At 42.3% G+C, this 15,432-nt stretch overlaps 1 protein-coding gene across 6 annotated transcripts in view; it reads left to right on the plus strand.

Annotated features, from left to right (window-relative positions):
• Positions 1-15,432, plus strand: part of LOC136832257 (beta-1,3-glucosyltransferase) — a 132,718-nt gene that overhangs the window by 6,536 nt on the left and 110,750 nt on the right. For 5 of the 6 annotated variants that reach the window (XM_067093154.1, XM_067093131.1, XM_067093124.1 and 2 more), the window contains 2 exons: positions 7,034-7,184; positions 13,171-13,221. In XM_067093154.1, coding sequence (XP_066949255.1) covers positions 7,142-7,184; positions 13,171-13,221 — 94 coding nt within the window. In that variant the 5' untranslated portion in view covers positions 7,034-7,141. The remainder of the gene's footprint in view (positions 1-7,033; positions 7,185-13,170; positions 13,222-15,432) is intronic. The other variant, XM_067093164.1, reaches the window with a different exon arrangement.

A 15,432-nucleotide genomic window follows, 5' to 3' on the forward strand; every position in this document is an offset into this window, starting at 1 on the left:
TTGTGGAGGAGGTGGCTATCCGGCCCTGTCAGATATCCTAGATCAAAAGTCCCTGACATACTCCCCAAAACCTGGGAGGAGAACATACTGGCTGTCCAAGGGAGTCCGAGGGTTCGCCCCTGGGTAGTTGTCTCCTCAGCCAAGCCAGTAGTACATTCCCAGGTATCGGCAGACAGCCACTGGAAAGATGTCTTGATGGATGTGTAGTTTTTTATCATCATTCTTTTAATTGACCTCTCGAATAGAAAGACCGTCTCAAGAGCCCTCTTTTTGGATATCAGTCTCAACTCTTGGATTTTTCGGGCTTTTCTGTCTGCCAAAAAAATTGCAGCTGCTTTCAGATGGTCTGCAAGTTTCTACAACTTTTTCTTCTTGCTCGGAACATTAGTGGATGAACCTACTGGGGACTCTTGTCCACAGAGACGTTAGTCAAGTTAGGCAGACTTCATATGAGAGTTTTGTATTCTTCCTCCAGTTATCATCCTGTTCTGAGGATTCTAATGCAGACAGAAAGCGCTATAACGTTTTTTTATTGTTCACGGCCGCCGAAGATGCACGCAGATAACGGTCACCGTTCTATGCTTCCTGTTAAGCGATAAGGAGGCTAGCTTCATATCACAGCCTTCCTGCAGTTTTGCTGTGGTGTCTTCTGCCTCTTCCTCAGTCCGACTTCCTTTGGAAAGGCGTTACCTTCTCTCCTGAGCTGCCTATTGTTGGGTGACCTTTCTTGGCCTCCAAGTAAGAAGAGAAAGCTCCATGATCCCTCTCAGACCAGAGCTCCTGAGTGGCACCAATTCACGAATGCTTGGATTCAGCTTCTGAGCTCCTGGCGCCAACTTCTTAGCGCCTGGCACCTGTTCCAGAGCGGCACTATCTATCTAGTACAGTACTTGGCTCCCGCCGTTCAACACCTAGCACCCGCTCATGGAAAATTTTTCTGCATCTTCCTGAACTCCCGGTACCAGCCTTCTATGTCCAGTGTCAGTTCCTGTTCGCCTGGCACCGATTCCTGAACACCTGACACTAGTTCCCGCTCACTTGGCACCAGCTCTTCAGTATCAGTCTCCTGCATCTGAGTACCATACAGCCGGCTCACAAGCGTTTTGTTTCTCTTTGGTCTGTTCCTCCTTTGTCTGTAGTTCAAATCCAGCCAGCGCTTCCCCCTTTAGGGGGATGTAGCTCAGTAGTAGAGCATTCGACTGCGTATCGAGAGGTCCCTGATTCAGCCCTGGTGCCCCCTCCACAACAGTTAGTGTCTCTGAGTCCTGTCCTTTGTAGACAAGGACATTTGTGTTCCGAGTTTATGAGCTTATTGAAGAAAGCTCCCTCCTCTGGCATTTTTCTTTGTTGTCCAAGAAGTCACTCAAGGAGTAGGGAGTTTGTTTTTCACATAAAGGAAGTAAGACAAAGTGTCTTTTGATGCCTCCCTGTGATGTTTTAGTGGAACCTACTTGTTGAAGATTTTGTCAAGGTTTTAAAGCCCCTAGCTTTCTTGTTTGGCAGCAAGAGCACTGGTTAAGAAGATAGAGGACTTCCAGTTTGTTTATTGAGAGACATTGCCTTGGATTGTCTCCGAGTCCTATCCTGTGCGGGCAAGGACGATTGAGATGACCTTTAGAGATTCCTGCTCTTTACTCTGAAATCTCAAAAAGAGAGAACTCTGGTGTTCCTTTACTACTGAGAGAGTCACACCATTGCAATCAGCCCTGTTATTTTTGCCTCTGGACCTACATCAACTCTTCCCTCAGGACACAGTTTAGAGAATTGTGACTGATCTGCAGAAGGATGTGTCACAGTCTGGTTTTTGACAAGGCCACTGTTATGCCTGTGCATAGGCATCTGTGGCTTTTATGATTTTTCAAGCTTGCTCTAAGCTTGCCAGATATTATTTTCCGCTACATACAGTTCCGCATATGTCTTCATTCTGTACAAGGTGTCATCAAGTCTAACCTAGACGTTATCAAGTCCACATAAGAAGTCGAGTCCGCATGGATGTCCACATGTCCGAAAGGCTGTCAGAGAGTCTGCAGGGTTAGCAGCTAGTCCACATGGTTGTCTGCGAGTCTGCATGATGATATGCAAGTTCGCTCAGTTGTCTGCGAGTCTGCATGACCCGCAACACCCTTTTTCTCTTCGGATAGAAGGTGAAGTTCAAGATGGAGACGAACCAGACAGTCCTGTCATCCATTCTCCAGGTGATTGAATGAAAACCTTTGATATGTAGGAAGCATCCTCCCATGTCCCTGCCGGACTCTGGGAGTATCTCAGGTCCATCTTACGAGACAGAGTCCTCCAGTTCGAGGATCTGTGCTTCGGCCTCCATACAGCAATTCTTCTGTCGATCCTTGCTCCTCTTGCATTTGACTTCATTTTCTGGAACATCAGTCTTTACCTGGACGACTGACTTTTTCGATTCCCTTTGAAGGAAAAGTGCTCGAAGGTTTTGAACACAAGAGCAACTGGGACAGAGAAACACTCCTGGACACCTTTGTTTTTTCCCCATAGCCCCGGATTAAAGTTGGACCCACAGTGGTGGCTGTCTGAACATAGACTTTTGGAAGGGAAGTTCCTTCATCCTATAGCCCAGACCTAGACTTCTACTCAAAGCCTTGGATCTAGGCTGGGGAGTCCACTTGGGGAACCATCCTAGACTGTGGTAGTCGTTTTAGACAAGACCACAGCCCCAATGCATATATGTAAACAAGGAGGCTCTCTCTCTCTCTCTCTCTCTCTCTCTCTCTCTCTCTCTCTCTCTCTCTCTCTCTCTCTCTCTCTCTCTCTCTCTCTCCTCCAAAGAGCAAGAGAACTTCTGCTGTGGGCATATCAAAATTGAGTTTTCCAGTCACTCAATTTATTCAGGGCAAACTAATAAGTTATGGTGGACATACTGAGCCGTCAGAAGTATGTCCTTCCTGCCGAGTGGACCTTGGATCCCCTGGTCTGTCAGGATCTGTGGAATCTATGGGGCCAACTTTGGACTTGTTTACCACCCCAAGGAACCTTCGCCTTCCTCTCTCTTGTTCTCCAGCCCCAGACCCTCCAACATGGGCAACAGATACCATGCTGCAAGATTGGTCCAACCTGGACCTCTATGCCTTTCTGCCTTTGGACCTGGTCAAGGAAGGACTGAACAAGCTTCAGGCTCATTGCAACATTACGATGACCCTCTCAGCCCCATTCTGAACCATGAAATAATGGTTCCTGAATCTGCTACGGTTATTGGTGGACTCTCCAAGACTCCTTCCACAATACGTATCTAATCAGACAGTCTTACTTCAAGAGATACCACCAAGGGTGGTTGGCTCTTGCTCGGACAGGCTTCAGACTGTCCGGGAGCTTGTCAGAATGAAAGGGTTTTTTCAAGACATGCTGCAAGAGGCTATTAAAAGATACAGACATCAATCTTTTAGCTCCGTATCATGAACAAAAATCGTTGCAGGTTCTTTCAAACTTTAAACAATAAGGATTCAACACCAGCAATTGAAATATAGGAAATGAACATAAAAAGAAACTCTCACAATGCTACAACTTATTTATTCACAACCTTATTTACAAAGAAACGAAATGTTACTTCCTCTTATGCTTTCATTCAACATGACACTACAAAATAAATCAAAGCAATTATAGATAGGGGGAACAGGTTGGAAGGTAGAGCAGTTATAATACTTAAATAGCAAGTTGGTGAGTTATCCTTCGTGGCTGGGGGTTCAGCTGAAGAGATGATGCTGGCGCGGTGGCTTCAGCTTGAAGATGTCGCAGAAGGACGACTGGAGTTTCAGATGAAGAGATGATGCTGGCATGGTGACCACGAGCTTGAAGACGTTGCAAAAGGGATGTCTTCAGGATGGGGCAGCAAATGTTGATTCTCCAAGAGTCCAGAGATTGTGCAAATGGAGGACAAGAAGGGCTGGCGACTGCTCCTTGCTACGGGCAGGAAGGGCTGACTACTTCTCCTTGACCCAGGCAGGAAGGGCTTGCTACTCCTTGTCACAGGCAGAAAGGCCTGACTACTTGTCTTCGTCACTGGTAAGTTGGGCTTGCTGCTTTACCTCCTCTCGGACATGGAGGGCTTAGAGACTTCTCATCACAAGCAGGAAGGGCTTGCTGCTTCTCTTCGTCTCGGGCAGGACAAGATTTTTATGGAGATGAGAGTAAAAGTAGTTGTCTGAAAGGGAGACTCCCGTCGGAACCTTGCTTTGCCCGACCTCTGATTACCCTCTCTGTCTCTATCTGTTTCTATCTGTCTTGGGTAGTCTCTTCTAGAAGCTTGTATACCACTGTATGGGCGGAGCTAATGAAGACAGACAATCATCATTCCCACATAAGGAGTTTTTTGATTTTCTGCATACTGATTGGTTCCGTAATAGCCGCCCATTTCCGGTCACGTCACAGAAGCTTCTAGAACAAATTTTCTGATGCAGTGTGGACCGAATATTCCTCCATGTTATAAAGGCATGAAACCACATGCTTTTGTTCCCACAGGAAGGGGTTTTCATCGAATCGCTAATTGTCCACAAAGTGTTGACGCACTAACTGACAGGTGATGACATCTACAAGCAAACACTAGCTGGATTTCCTCTCGCTACAGTCACTCTTGGAAAAGGGATATTTATTTTTCAGTATATTTCTTCAACATAATTGCATCTACCCATGACACACCATCTACCAGACTAAGTGCGCGATTTACCGAAGTGGGTATCTCAGGCTCTGTCTCTTCTTCTGAGATGTCTACTGTATGACTCAGATTGTGGATTGCCTCTTTTATCTGAGGAGATCTAGATCCTCTTGTAAAAGGGTACCAAACTATGCTTAACTCCATGTTTAAGCAAAGGGTCCTAGATCCTTCATCATACCCAAATATGCATGACCCCATCTTGTCCTTTGACATGTCCAAGCAAGGAAGGAAAACCCGGTCTTCTGGAACCTGAATGTAGTGTTTAAGTGACTGACTGGTCCCTCTTTTGATCCCCTACACTCCTCTTCTCTGAAAAACCTTACCTGGAAGGCTGTCTTCCTGGTGGCCTTGGCTTCTGCCAAAACGTATTAACGAGATCCAAGCCATCGTTTTAGAGTAGGTTTTTCACAAGGAGACATAGTTTGCTGGCTTACCCTTGGATTTTAACCAAGAACGAGGACCCATCCAAGCCCTGGGTCCGTTTTTTCTCCTTTAAGTAATTAAAGGACATCCTTGGCTCTGAGGAAGAAGAGAGAGAGCTCTCTGTCCAGTTACAGCTTTCAGGTATTACCTGAGCAAGCCTTGTAGATCAGAGGGCCATCCATAACCTATGGTGTTCTGACAGGAACCTGTCTCGCCCTCTGAATAAGAACGCATTGTCCTTCATCTCAAATGAGTTTTATTTTTGAGACACACTCTCAGATTCAGGAGAACAATTTGCCTACTTTTTATGTGAAAGCTAAGGACGTCAGAAGCCTCTACCTCATTAGCTTTCAGGCACAATATGCCACTTCCATTCCGCAATCGACCTATTGGAAGTGTAATCACTTTTTTCTTGAAAGTTAAAACTGTCTAAAAATTTTGCAGTACCTTGGGACCATTATTAGTAACTGGCATGGTACTGAGGGAAGAAGCATAGGATTTTCACCTACTATCTCTTCACCTTGTGGTAAGATGCCGAGTTTTTGGGGAGCTGGGGGGTACAATGTACCTGGGGCACCCACCACTCAGTGGATGGGTAGTGGTTTTATTTCACTGTAGGTGACAGTGCGTTGTCTGGTTGTTTTTTATTTTGGTACTGTGCCCAGGGCAAGGGCACTTATTGATGCTTTGCTAGCCATCGGAATACTCCTTCACTGCAAAGCTCCCACTTAAGTAGAGGTGCTCCACAGCTATACTACCATGCCACTACAGGTTAAGATGAGTACCAACCAGAGGCAGTATTCTTCTACAGTAGCTCTCTTAACAGATAAGGAAACGACCAGCATTATTTTCAATGCTAGCAACTTTTCTATTTCAAAATCATTACCTGGATTTTGGAGCAGAATATGTCCATGTATCCCACCTATCAGTGTGGGATTCAGCTATGTAATTACTTGGCAAGTTACTTATACGAAAATGTTATCTTCATAATAAAATTAAGTTTCATACATACTTACCGAGTAATTACAAAATCAGAACCCGCCCTCCTCCCCTCTGATGGACATAAGGGCCCACACAGAATGAGGTTATCTGCTAAGTCATTCCTAGTATTCCAGTTAGTGGGCGGGATGAGTCACCTACACTAAACAGTCGAGGCACTGCCACGATTTTTGAATTTAAGCTGCTGCATGAGTGAAACTATTATCTTTGTAATTACTTGGTAAGTATATATGAAACTTAAATTTATTGTGAAAATAACTTTTTTCTTAGCTGTACAAACTAGAGCCTCTTTATAATAATCTCACCTAGAAAAGTGCTGGATTTCTGACAGGTGGGTGAGCAGCAACTTGCCATGCACCCACCTGTGACCAATAAACCACCTTTTTACCATGCTTCATCAACTATTCTACAGCTCATGCCTTGAATACTCTTTATATAAGGGTCTAATTTATACAGTTATCCAGGACAAATATAAAATATCTTGAAAATCTGGTGACCTACATTACTTTCAGTGTGCTTTCATATGGTTGTTTAGATTGATTGTACATATGAGGTCTTGGAAATTAACTTTTTAGCAATCTAATATGTATGAAGATTGGTATGTGATTGTTACACTTGGCTCTTACACCTATGGCATGTGTTAGATCAGTTCTCTTTGAGTAAATGGATATGTACAGTGATGATTTTAAGATAAAATACCTAGACATCTTTTCGAGAATTAATGAGAAAACCAGCGTGGATCTTCCCTAGATACCTAAATTACCTTTAGATTTAAATTTTTTCCTTTCTCATTTCAAGTGTTATCAGTAATAGAGCATATGTAAAACTTTTTTTTACCATATTTTGAAATAGTGGACTTCATTGAATAGTTCAGCATGTTTGGAGAGGAATGATTTGAATTTTTATTCCAGACTTATTATTAATCGTTTTTTTCAGAAATTCATCACTGCACTAAAGGTTTTGACAAGTTTTGTGATTACGCGGTGGTGGTGTCAGCTTTTGGAACAGAGGAGACCTCGGATTGGAGTTCTGTAAGGATTAAAGATGAACATTCCATCACTAAATGTATCCATTTTAAGATTATCATGTAAGTTCACATGTGCTTTAAAATTTTTCTAAAAATCTTATATTTGTACAGTACACAATTTCAAAGTCTTGTTTTTAGACCAAGTGGGTACCCATTATGATTGTTTATTTTATATTATATAAGTAACTTACCAAGTAATTACATAGCTAATGTTTCTACTTGCGCGGCAGCCTTTTAAAAATTCATGATAGCACTTCTACTGTTTTTGCATAGGTGACAGGCTCTGCCCCGGGGAAAACAACTGGCAGGTAAGCTCATTATTCCTACACAAATACAAACCTGAGGTCTTTACATAGGAATTACCTTCAGTGCAAGCTGGAGCCGGCTATTCCACACAATAAGGTTGTTCGGTAGTTGAACTGCAAGTGGGAGGGGTGAGGGGTACCCTCACCACCTCCCTTCACTGAGTTACGCAACCACTTGCCTTATAGCCTCCTCTTCCGGCAGGCAGAGGATAGGTTTTCAAACAGTCAAGTGCTGGACGGGCACATATGCATATGAGTGATCAGCCATTCGATTTTTTCCATTGTTATGATCTAATAGAAGTAAGTCCTACCCTCTCTCTAGCAAGGGGGGAGAGGGATAGGCAATAAAAGTAACCCATTGTTTATCTTAGCTTTATTGTCTCTGACATAGTGTTCTTCCAAGCCTTTTTTGAAGTAATGTTGCTTTCAAACCCATTATTTTGAAAAGCCCAGAAGTGTGACAGTCGAGCACACATTTGTTCTCCTGATCAGAGACATGGGACTGCTTCCTTTCCTCAACATTTCACGACCAGAAAAAAGTCCTACGTGAGGTGAACCTCCAGTCGGTTAGGAAGTCTACTCAGATCCTCCCACCAAACAGTAAGTCTTCCTACGTAAAGACTGATGGTTTGTATTCGTGTAGGAATAAATGACAAATTGTGGAAGTAATTTGTATTTTTACTAACATACAAACCTGAGGTCTTTGCATACACTGCCCACCTCTAGCCACCCCTCATACTGATAACTGGGCTATAAGGCAAGTGGTTGTGCAACTCAGTGAAGGGAGGTGGTGAGGGTACCCCTCGCCCCTCTCACTGGTAGTCCAACTACCGAACAACCTTGTTTTGTAGAATATCCTGCTCCAACTTGTGCTGAAGGTAATCCCTAAGTAAAGACCTCAGGTTTGTATGTTAGGAAATATACAAATTACTTCCAAATTTTATATAAGTAACTTACCAAGTAATTACATTGCTATTAGTTCCTACTTTTTGTGGCAGCTTAAGTTCTTAAAATTCTGCGGTAGCACTCATATTGTTTTGGTGTAGGTAACAGACCCTGCCCACTTTCGGGGAAGAATAGGTACAACCGGCTCAGGTATTCAGTTTATTCCTGCCGCTCATTGACTGATGACATTGGCTGTTGGGTAGCTTTTGTTTTTTACTTTGTTTTCACCGGTATTCACCTGCAGTAGCTCTTACCAGGTAAGGAAACAATAAGCATTGTACCGTTGCTGGCAAAATTTTCTATTTCAAAGTTATCACCATGCTTTAATGTTTTGGAGTAGAATATGTCTATTTATCCCACCTCCATTCAGTGTGGGATTCAGCTGTGTAATTACTTGGTAAGTCACTTATATGAAAATGACATTTTTGTAATAAAATTAAGTTTCATATATACTTCCCAACTAATTACAGAATCGGAGTTCACCCTCCTCCCCTCTTATGGAGGGCAGCCGATCGAGACTACGGTCTACCCCAAAGCCAAATCAAAAGTCCTTCAAAAGAAGGCATCGTGCTTACCCCATACAAAAATGGGAAAAAAGCACGTTAAAAGAAGAAGAAGAAGAAGAAGAAGAAGAAGAAGAAGAGGAGAAACAGGGCACCAAAATGCCCGAGTTAGTCTTAGGTGTACTGTAGGAGTCCAAAGAAGCAACCCAGTAGGGTTATCCTGAACTGAGAAATGTGGCTGGAGCCAGGGTGGTGGTCCTGTGAAAACGTACGAGCGGAAACTGAGCATCCGCTCTCGACAGTAACCAAAACAGGAGTCAGAGCGAAACCAGGCCCTTGCGGTTGAACTGCGAGGCCAAATCGCCTTAGTGCCTAATATGGCCGCTGTCCCAGGTAGGTTCCGTCCAATCCTTACAGTGGCTCTCATTCTCTTGGCTACCTAGAATGACAAGCATTTCACCAGCAGAAGGAAGGAGTACGGGGGATTATGCTATGTGGGCAGCCATTTGCTCTACAGGAGTCCCCGGCTAATGGCAGGCTTGGTTAATGACGATCCGGTTTTATGGGGCTTGTCTAGCGACGAAAATCGGATATTTTCGGCGCCGAAAATTGCTGATTTCCACTTATCGGTGCCGATAATTGGGTATTGGTGCCAATACATACTTAACAGAGGCGCCGATAACTGAAAATCGACACTTTTCGGTGCTGATAAGCCCAAAAATCGCCGAAAAGGCACCGGAAATCACCGATTTTTGGTTAGTGGCAATTTTCGATTATCATCACACCCCCAGAATAGAACCCCTGCCGATAACCGAGGACTGCCTGTACATTTGCATGGGGGCGGCCATCTTATGAGCAAGAGTTAAGCCCTTCCCGTAAGAAGAGTATAATTAAACGTCACCATATGTCATTGAAAGAACGCTGGAAGCAACTGGTTGACAAGGTGGGGACGCCATACCTTGTAAGGCAAAAGAAGTCCACCAGGTTTGCCACAACAACTGGGGGAGGACAGTCAGGATGGATTTAGAAATAAAACGGTCAGAAGGAAAAGATTAGGTAAAGACGAATGCACTTTCCTGATAATCCACCAAGCAACTTTTGCTTTCTTATCAGTCGTCTTACACATTTTTCGAAAAAACAGGAAAGTAAACGAAAAAGAGGATAAATGCCTGATCATACCTCAGGCAAGGGAATTCAAACCATAGACCATGGAAGCCCGTGGTACAATGGCTATGGCACAGTCCAAGGTTGGAGAACAAGGTTTGTATTCAGAGTAGCCTTCTCTTAGAAGGGTTGCCTACCAAGGTTAAAGAGTCCCTTCTACCCACTGCACTGGTTTGATTTTAGTGTCCTTCTCCTAAAAGAGTTGTCTGCCAAGGCTAAAGACTAAGAGTCTCTTCTTCCCTAACTCATGTGGGCAGGGATGTCACACCCTGAAGTGAATGTTGCTAAGAAAAGCCACATTAACCCACTACCCATTGTGATTTGACCTTTTAATTGAACATACTTGCTGGTTTCTCCATCACTGGAGCTGACCTGTAAATGAAAGAGGTCAAAGTTCTGGAAGTTGTTGGAGTTGGGAGGAAATGTTTTGACTTTCTTTTTAGACAGAAGTGAAATATGGCAAACTTTGTCTTGAGAAGGCATGTCCCTCTGCCTAGCTCTTTTGAAATTTTTAGTTAAGAGTAATCCTACCTTGCAAAGGGGATTGGTCTTGGGTTCCTCTTTACTCTGTCCAATAGTAAAGTTGGAGTGGCAGAGGAGAAGGGGTGTTCCAATAACTGGGATGCCTTGATCCATCTTGCAATCTCCTTCAAGCCCTCTGGGACAACAAAAGGGCATTGCAGCCTCGTGTGTCCAGTATCAGAAAGTCCGAGACCTCTCATCTGTGACTTTTAGCCAAGAAGTGCATGAGGACCTGGCATGGTGGCTGGATGACAAGCACCTCCTAGTGGAAGTCCCTTTGAACTTCTCACCTAGAGGTGCTTCTGTTCCCATACACATCAAAGGAGGGGTAAGATGCACACTATGGGGTTCTCATCACATCAGCTGCATGGACAAAGAACGACCTTTATCTACACATCACCATCTTGGGGATGTGTGCAGCGCAGCCAGCTGTAATATTCTAAGATCATGTGATGGTCGCTTCAAAGTGGTGATGAGTACCATAATGATGTATATCAACAAGGGGGGGAAGGATGGTCTTTCACTTCTGCCAGTTGGCACTGCACAAGTGGGTAGTTTGCCGTGTTGTTGACCTGTCAGCCAGGGACATTCCTGCTAGAGGGAATGTTTTAGCAGACCAGCTCAGTTGCCTGGGGCAGTTAGTGGGGACAAATTTGTTCCTGCTTTCTTGAATGGGGAAAGGCTTTTTGAGCTTTGGGGACTCTAGTGATCAACCTGTTTACCACGCTAGTAGACAGGAAGCTCATGGTGTACTACTCTATTGTTGCACACCTTGAGCTGCCATTGAGGGTGCTTTCCAACACCTCAGGAACAATCTGAACATCTATGCCTTTTGCCTCTCTAAATATGATTTGCAGATATCAAACATGTGTTTGTTATTCTAATTCTTTGATAATCCTGGTAGCCACTTGTTGATCTTGTGCTGAGTGGTGTCATGGTCTGCTGGCTCTTCTGGTTGAGGGCACCCAGGATTACCCCTCAGTCCACTTTTCTCTGTTTCCCACACATTTTGAGGTAGCCTCAACTAGTATGTACCAGAGAAGTGGGCCATATTTTCCATTTGGCATTTTAGACAAGGTTTTTCTCCGTTTGGAGCTACCTTTCAGCAGAGCATGGATTTACTTGTCCACATTCATTGAGACATGCTCCTTTGAATCCCTGTGTTGAAAGTCTATCACTCTGCCTTTGAGCCAGGTCTTCAGACCGAAGGATTGGACATCTCTTCATTGGTAGGTAGAGGTGTCCATGTTCATAGGAGCCTTGGGAAATTCTTGGCCACCTCAGGGTTTTTGGCCTCCAGAATGGGATGTGACTCTTGTCCTCCACGGCCTAACTTGTGCCGTAGAGCCTCATCAAAGAATGTTACTATCATAGTAGGAACAAGTTGTAAATTCATAAGTATACAAACATGAAGTCCTTTATAGTACACCTACTACTGACTATTCCTACTTTTGTCCGTCACTAAAGGAAAAAGTGATAGGCTACCGACAGGTAACTAGAGGTACTCTGCCACTCGCCTATCTTCCACCATTAACCATCTTGTTACCATGCTTCAACAACTGGGCCAACAATGAATGAACACTATCTGTAGAAAGGACTTCAAGGTTTGTATGTCAGGGGAAAATGCAAGTTATATTGATATTGAACTATTAATTATATTTATTTTATTATGTAAAGCATTTGTCTTGATATTTTTAAGTCCTTAGTTTATTGAAACCACAGAATTAATTTATTGTTCTAATGGGGCTTGCTTAAATTATATGTTCTTTAGTTAGAGGTGAAAACTGGAATAAGGAAAGGGTGATGAAGCCTATCAGCTAGGTGGGAAAGGACCAGTTAGAATGGATGAAAGTAAAAGGTAGTGCATTGCAGCTGGAGGCCAAAGGAACCATGCAAAGAACCTTTGCACCATCCACTATGCTCAGTTGCTAGACAGTAAAAGTGAGATTCCCTACAGTTACCATACTTATAGAACTGTGAGATTTTAGCAAGTTGTTAAATAAAAATTTTTCTTGAAAATCTTTTTGAAATATTTTTTATGCAGTTATACTAAATGTATAGTTAGATTCAAGGGAATTGTCAATGAATTTTAAGTGAAGATGGTGACGAGCTATGTGATGATGGTAGTAGGATGGGAGGTAGGTAGTAGAAAGAAGAAACAATCTGAAGTTCTCTTGTCGTGGGAGATTGTATTGTTTGTCCTATTTTTCCTTTAATGCAGAGTTCAGGAGTAATTTTTTACCATATTGAAATTATATTGGTTCCGGTGGTGAAATAAGAAAAGGATAACAGTATTCTGTTAGGAAATTGCATAAGAAAATGTCAGAATCCATGTTGATAGGTAAAACTTTAGGGATTAAGTCATTTTAGTCATCTGTCATACTCTTTGACATGTTCAGTAATATAAAATATTCTCTTATGTGGTTATCTTAAATTCAACTTGGGTGTAAAACAGCTAAATAGGTAACACTGCTTCATATGTCTTTGCACACTTCTCAATAAAGTTTTGTGAGTTTTTATAGCATTAACCAATTCTTTTGCTTTACAATAAGTTTATTTTATTGTATAATACAGTAACTTCAATAACTGAAATTCCTTGTTTTTCAGTGATTGCAGCAGCATGCCTTTTTCCGAGAGAAGCTGTGAGCGTAAGTAAAGGTAAAACAATTACTGTATTACTTCTTGTATAGATGAAGTTTGCTTTCTGTATACACAAGTACACACACACATATAAATATAGGCAGCTCCCACTTACCGGCGGCATCACTTAATGGCATTTTAGTGTTACAGCACTTGTCTAGCAATGTTGTTAACCAGATTTTTGGCGCTGATCTCCGGTTAAGGGCACTGTTAAGTGGGGGTTTCGGCGCCGATCTCCAGTTAATGGCGCCATTAAGTTGGGTTTTCGGTGCCATTATCGCTGATTTTCAGTTAGTGGTGTTTGGCCAGGGAAGGAACCATTCCATTAACCTGGGACTGCCCATATATATATATATATATATATATATATATATATATATATATATATATATATATATATATATATATATATATATATATATATATATATATATATATATATATATATATATATATATATATATTATATATATATATATATATATATATATATATATATATATATATATATATATATATATATATATATATATATATATACATATTGTTATGGTGGCCTCCTGCTCACTATAAATTATCAAAATTATTATAATACCTATAAATTTTCAGAGCCTTACACCAGCCATAGGGTATCCCCTGTTACACACATCTCGTGTAAAAATAACAAAATTAATATACTGTATATACCAGATCCAGGTTGTATGAATACCCTGATTTCTTATGGAAAGGATTTATTCTTTCCTTAAACAAACTCTTCTTGTAGGCAGATTTTCAAAAAAACCAGTTATGACTTCAAAAATGGCTGTTAAACCCACAAAGTCAGGGTCCTCAGCAAAACACTGTGCATGACAACGAAATGCAATAATGATAAACCATAAATAAATGGAGTTTTACAATGAGCACCACCATCAAAAAAACCTCGAGGGCGTCCATCGAACGCTGCTGAACTATCGCCGATCCACCACCGAACGATCACCACAGCGTCGACACAACAGCTAAACTGCTGTCCTGAAGAAATCCTCTTCAATATTGGTGACCATGCTCCGGTCACGACCTCCTCCTCGAGAACTTGAATTGACGTGCTCCCTTGGTAACGAATACCTGCCGTATGCAGTCCATCAATGAGGTGACACTCCAAAACTCGTTGCCATCATCACCAACACCCTGGTGATCCTTCCAAAGCTGCTGCTGCTGCCATCACCATCAACAAGGTGATCCTCAGAAACTGCTGCTGCTGTGTTCTCGACAAACCATTGTTGAGAACCTGCCGATCTGCTTTCCAAAACCTGACTAACACTGCTCTTTTCAACAAGGCCGACGTTACCTCACCAACCTGATGAAAACAAGCAGAAAGAAGGAGAAACAGGCAAACAACCCTGAGATGATTGTTTCAATAAAATAACTACCAAACATGACACCTCCTTCCTTAACGGAAAAAAAATTATGAATCTTTTTTTATTTTTACATTACACCTTCAATTCCTCCCCCAAAAGGATGCCACAGAACCACAAGCCACAACAGAACCCAATCCTGGCACAAGGTCGCCAATGTTATGAACCCCTTCTCTGTGGGGCATTCAGATTCTTTTTTTTTTTTAAAGGAAAAAAACAGTATGGGGACAGGAGTGGTCTGAAGCACTGCAACAACCAAAAGGGGAAGGAGCCAAAGAAAATACCTCTGTGCCTTAACTTAATTTATTTACATTATATGTTACATTATATACAAATGAGTTCAGGCTCTTGGAAAGCACAGCGAAACATCATAGGTTAATGGTCATAACTAGTAAATCAGAAAGTAAAAAAAAATTACTAACAGCAGCGTAATTAAATAATAATTCAGTAGCAATTCAATAAAATATAACCAAAGCTACACCCGCTCACATAACAACAGTACAGGCGGTCCCCGGTTTACGACGGGGGTTCCGTTCTTACGCCGCGTCGTAAATCGAAAATCGTCGTAAGCCGGAAAATCGTCAAAAATCATAAGAAAACCTTACTTTTAATGCTCTGGGTGCATTGAAAACGATGTAAACTGCATTATTATTGAGTTTTACATCAAAAAAACCTTCAAATTATGATTATTCTGCCGTTTTGGGGCCATATTTCTTCCGTCGGATCGGCGTATGACGCGTCGTAACCCCGGAACATGCGTCGTAAGCCGGGAAATAATTTCTGATGAATATATTTGAAAAGCATCGTAACCTCGGAACGTCGTAAGCCGGAACCGTCG

Source organism: Macrobrachium rosenbergii, chromosome 4 (genome assembly GCF_040412425.1).
Source record: "Macrobrachium rosenbergii isolate ZJJX-2024 chromosome 4, ASM4041242v1, whole genome shotgun sequence".
Classification (NCBI taxonomy): Eukaryota; Metazoa; Arthropoda; class Malacostraca; order Decapoda; family Palaemonidae; genus Macrobrachium; species Macrobrachium rosenbergii.